This window comes from Lathyrus oleraceus, chromosome 4 (assembly GCF_024323335.1).
Source record: "Lathyrus oleraceus cultivar Zhongwan6 chromosome 4, CAAS_Psat_ZW6_1.0, whole genome shotgun sequence".
In the NCBI taxonomy this organism is placed as follows: Eukaryota; Viridiplantae; Streptophyta; class Magnoliopsida; order Fabales; family Fabaceae; genus Lathyrus; species Lathyrus oleraceus.
This window is the reverse complement of record NC_066582.1, coordinates 472,588,481-472,593,349: the sequence shown is the minus strand read 5'-3', so window position 1 is coordinate 472,593,349 and position 4,869 is coordinate 472,588,481. Positions and strand designations below refer to the sequence as shown.

General features: G+C 37.3%; 1 protein-coding gene across 1 annotated transcript; it reads right to left on the bottom strand.

Annotated features, from left to right (window-relative positions):
- Window positions 1–2,493: 2,493 nt before the first annotated feature.
- On the bottom strand, window positions 2,494–4,263 carry LOC127076229 (trihelix transcription factor ASIL2). Its single transcript, XM_051017823.1, has one exon. The coding sequence runs from the start codon at window positions 3,903–3,905 to the stop codon at window positions 2,775–2,777; it is 1,131 nt and encodes a 376-aa protein (XP_050873780.1). The 5' UTR covers window positions 3,906–4,263; the 3' UTR covers window positions 2,494–2,774.
- Between the last annotated feature and the right edge of the window lie 606 nt (window positions 4,264–4,869).

Genomic DNA, 4,869 nt, shown 5'->3' with positions numbered 1-4,869 from the left:
AGTTACCATATAACGCCTTTTTCCTCAGCTTCTATAACTCCCGTATAATCATGGAGATGTTTCATAATCGTCCATTGTGACTGTTCATATGGCTTCCTAGCATCGTTCACGAAGTCGGGTCCAACTTGTTCTCCTGTTAGAGTATTACGAGACCGGTTCCAGCATGCTTATTTTATAGTTATGTGAACCCTAACCGACTTCTGACTTGTGCAAGGTGATGATTATTCGACCTTTGAGAATTCAAGAATATATTAAATGCCAAGGTTACAAAATTTAAACAAAAAATAAATTATTATGTAGAGCTTATTTCTATATTGAAATAATGTGTTTGATTGTGTCCGGCCTGACGACATATACCATATAATTTTAAGAATTTGTCAGTCATATCCATTTTAATTCTAATGCGCGTACTATTTGGGCGATCTTTTTTCTTCCTTCACATATTTTTGTTGTGCCAAATTGTATTCCCTTGATATGTATGTCAATATTCATCCATTGTTACTACCAGAAAGCTATTATTATGCATACTGAATACATTTATGACTTTATAAACGACGACTAGATACTTGGAAGCGTCCTAAAGAGCATATGAGCATGCCACAGTGACATGGCAGCAAGGCATACAGAAGGCTTGAAACTTTCTGCAGTCTCACCAACCTCTATTTAGTTCAACTCGATAGTATCCCTTTGACATCGCCTCATTGTGGTCTATTGTCTCCTCTACACTAAAAGTGCTTTTATGAAGGTCAAGATATGTAACCATATGTGTGCTAGCTTTGGCAACTGAATCTTAAACGAGGCTTAAATGACATTGTCATGTCATCCAAATCTAAACCAACCATTAATTATATGTATTGGTACAAATCGGTTAAAATTAGGGTTTTCTCCAAAGATAGGTATTTATACGACTCACGCCAAACCACTTACACACAAGAAGCTTTAACCTCTAACCCCTAACAAAATTACCAGACAACTTACACACAACTCCATACCCAACAAAATTATCAACCCACAAACACTCAAATCCACAACCAATACATGTCAGACACCCAACCACAAAACCAAGAGGATATCACATACCACCACTGACAACATGGACAAAACACATCTTTTAATACCCAACAACCATATGCCCTCAGCACATCATCCTACCATAGCCAAAACACCCAAAAAATATTTAACATCAACACTTCCCCCTACAATAGCTAAAATGCACAAACATATGTCAACCAAACGCCACAACAATCATTTCTTCCTCTCTCCAATGAATCATTGACACCAATATCCCCATTCAATCGACCAGGCCACTCACTAATAACCCCATCAACACAACACAACTACTTAGGCATGAGTCACAAACTCAGTTATGGCAACGCGTCGATGCATACACAAGACTACTTGAAAATTGCAAGAACTTATTAGGGAATCTGGTGATGGTGATGTTCCCGATTCCTCAAATTCTCAAACACTTGGGTGAATCAACAACAAGCGCAACAAGTAAATGTAGCTAGGGGTGTGGAACCGGTGACATGCATGACCAACCCGATCATTGTTAGTGTTAAAATGTTATCGTACGTAATCATATTTAAATTAAATATTAATTTTTTAAAATAATTTATTATTTTAATTAAAAAAATTATTACACTCATGGACCAGATGAATTGGTGCCGACCATTAACCTTTAAACACAAATGTCAATTGGATTGGTTAAGTCTATAGAAGACGTCAATTCAATTCACACCAACTTTTTTTTAAAGGAGTCGTCAATTTATTTGACAAATTTTTATGTTTTTAATTTATTTTGTTTTGAAAATAGATTATTTTAGAAATTAGTTGAAAAAATTAATTATTTGAGGAATTATTTTTAAAATGTTGGTTATTTAGATAAAAATATTTGGGGTTGAAACCATATATGTTTGCTCAGCGTATGGGCTAAAAAAACAAACACAGGCAGACACACCTTTGTTTGCATGATTATTGAATTGTTGATAATATAGTTCCATGACTCCAATCAGTCAAATGCCATAATCAATTCAATTAGCTTCTTCTTTGATCTCTCAGTGAAGTGATGTTGTAAGAGATTCAATAGGCCATTTTGCTTCTGGTTTGACTTATTTTTCTTCCTTAATACTCCCTTAACCATTGAAATATGTTATGTTGTCATCGTGAACCATACACTCACTCAAAGAGTCTCTTGGTGCATGAGTTTCTTTGACCCCATTAACTATATACAGTGAAACCTATAATCCTATAATTTCCATCAAAGTATTCATTCACTTATCACAATGCAGAGCTGATTTATACAATTTCAACATGAAACTACTGCATTATGATTTCAAACACACTCACTACCGAGAACCTAAAATAGTAATGTTTTATGACATGATTAACAACACCCACAAATATTCAAACGTCCATGCTACAGCATTTTGCTAAATTAGAAAACATCAGTTTCCAAATCCAATATGTACATTGTATCAAAAGTAGAGAGCCTATCAACAATGATACTGATAATAACAACAATTCAGAACGGTGTTACACATAATGATGATATACATATGCTACATCGATATACTAAATTATTTAGCACAACACACTCCTCTTTTTCTTATTCTCTCATTGGCAACAACATCTCACTAAGTTAACTGTAACAATTAATGGATACATATTAATCCATTATAACTAAACACATACACAAGTCTTCACAGAAAGACTAATTGGAATTGGAATTGAAATTTGAATCTAACCTTAACCTAATCATAATCATCACTCACTCATTCAGTGTCACTATTATTGTTATGGTTGTTGTTGATGTTTTCATTGGTGTTGTTGTTATGATGATTGCTAGGGTTACCATTACCAGTAACACGTTTTCTTCTTCCAAGCTTGAGCTGTGAAATCTCCAACTGTGTTTTCATGAAAAACTGCATTCTCTGCAACTCCAAATCCTTTGAAAACTTCATCCTCTGTTTCTCCATCTCCACTACCTGCTGCAACTTCGATGTTTCCGCTTGTTCATAAGCTTCACCGAATTTCACAATTGCCTGAGTCAATTCCCTCACCGCACTTCCCCAACCTTTTCCTTTTCTTCTCCCTTCTCCGCCAGTTGGATTCACTTTCGTCCTCTTCCTCTCGTGACTCTCCGGCGGTAAACTGTCACTTGAAACTGGCGATATTGCTTCTCTTTCCGATGAGTTATCGGAATCCACCGCCGGAACTCGTGGTCGGAGCTGAACCTTCTGGTAATTCAACTGAACCTGTGGCTGTGGCTGTTGCTTCTGATTTTTCTTTTGAGAATTATTAAACAGATTCGCAACACCGCCGGGGCGAAGATTTACCGGAATTCCCAGCGGAACTTTTTGCGGTGGCAAATTACTGTTTCCGGAAGTGCTGGCACCTGTGACGCCGGTGATCTTAGCGGTTGGACCGATCAGGTGTTCTAATCGATCATAAAACGGCCATTTACTGACTGCGATGCCGCCTCCGGCAGCGATCTTGGCTTTCTCCGATTTGTACTTCTTCTTAACCGTATCGATCCGGTTTTTGCACTGGATATCAGTTTTCGGCGCCTTCAAATAATCCTCTCTCCCGTTAACGATCTCAGCCACCTCCTTCCAATGCTTTTGCTTCAGATTCCCTCTGCTCAATTCAAGATACCTCTCTCCCCACGCTTCGATCAGCACCGCCGTCGCGCCTTCGCTCCAGCAATCCTCCCTCCCTCCACCGTTGTTTCCTCTCGGCTGATTCTGAATCGGAAGCGCTAATGCATAGCTGTTCACCACCGGTTGTTCTTGCGGCGCAGGCGCCGCAACCGTCACCGAAATCCGACCTATTGCTCCCGGTGATGACACCGGAGATCCGCTCAACGGTGATGGATTGGAGTGGATCTCGTCGTCGTCGTCCATAACAACCTCACCTCCGATTCACCGAGAAAAAAAGAGAGAGAAAGTAGTTAGAGAGAGAAATAGTTTAGGGTTTTATTTATTTATTCATTTATTTATTTTTAAAATTTGGCCGGCGAGAATCAATATTACCGACGTCTTTTCGTGGTTTGTTACGTTTAATTTTGTTTTTGTATTTTATTTTTTCGATATTGGTAACGTTTTTTGACGGAAGAGGGTGAGTTGACGGTGACCGTCGACACGTGGGTGACGTTAAAGGAAGGAGTGTTGACGTGGAAGAATTTGATTGGATTGATACAAAAACTCCGTCACCGGCTCAGTTGGTATCTGGTGTTACTTCACTGCCCTGGTTTTGTTCACGATAAACTCTACGTTAGTTAGTTACGTTTCTGTTTTTTCCCGGAGATATTCCTAATTTATCCTTTCATTTATTTTCTAAAATTCTTTTTTTTTTATAGATATTACTCATTAATCCCAGTTGTTATAAATTAAATTGATTTTTCGAACTTTTAGGAGAGAGGGTAATATAGGAAATGAATGGTAGGTTAAGGAAACATTTCGTGTTTAGTAAATGTGGGCATATCCAAAGTATGGGGCAGTATGGCGCTTGTATTTAGTTTCTTTCATGTTTCAATCTCAAATCTTAAAAGGGCATGGATTCATACAAATGGACAGACGCTACTACAAATGGAATGAGCTTTGGTATGGTATGGGTATGGATTCATACATATTGAAGTTATATATTTTAACATAAGCCTTTTTTTTTCTTAGTTAGTTTTCCGTCTTATTGGGTTGAGTTTTCGTTTTGATTTAAATTGATGGATCAATTTTGATTTATTGTTGATATTTAATGGCAAGATTTAAGAGGGTCAATTCAAATTTATATTAAGAAAATAATTTTCCTCTCTTGAACTTCTCAAATCCTTTGAAAAAACTCATAAATATATTTTAGGATATTAGAATTTAA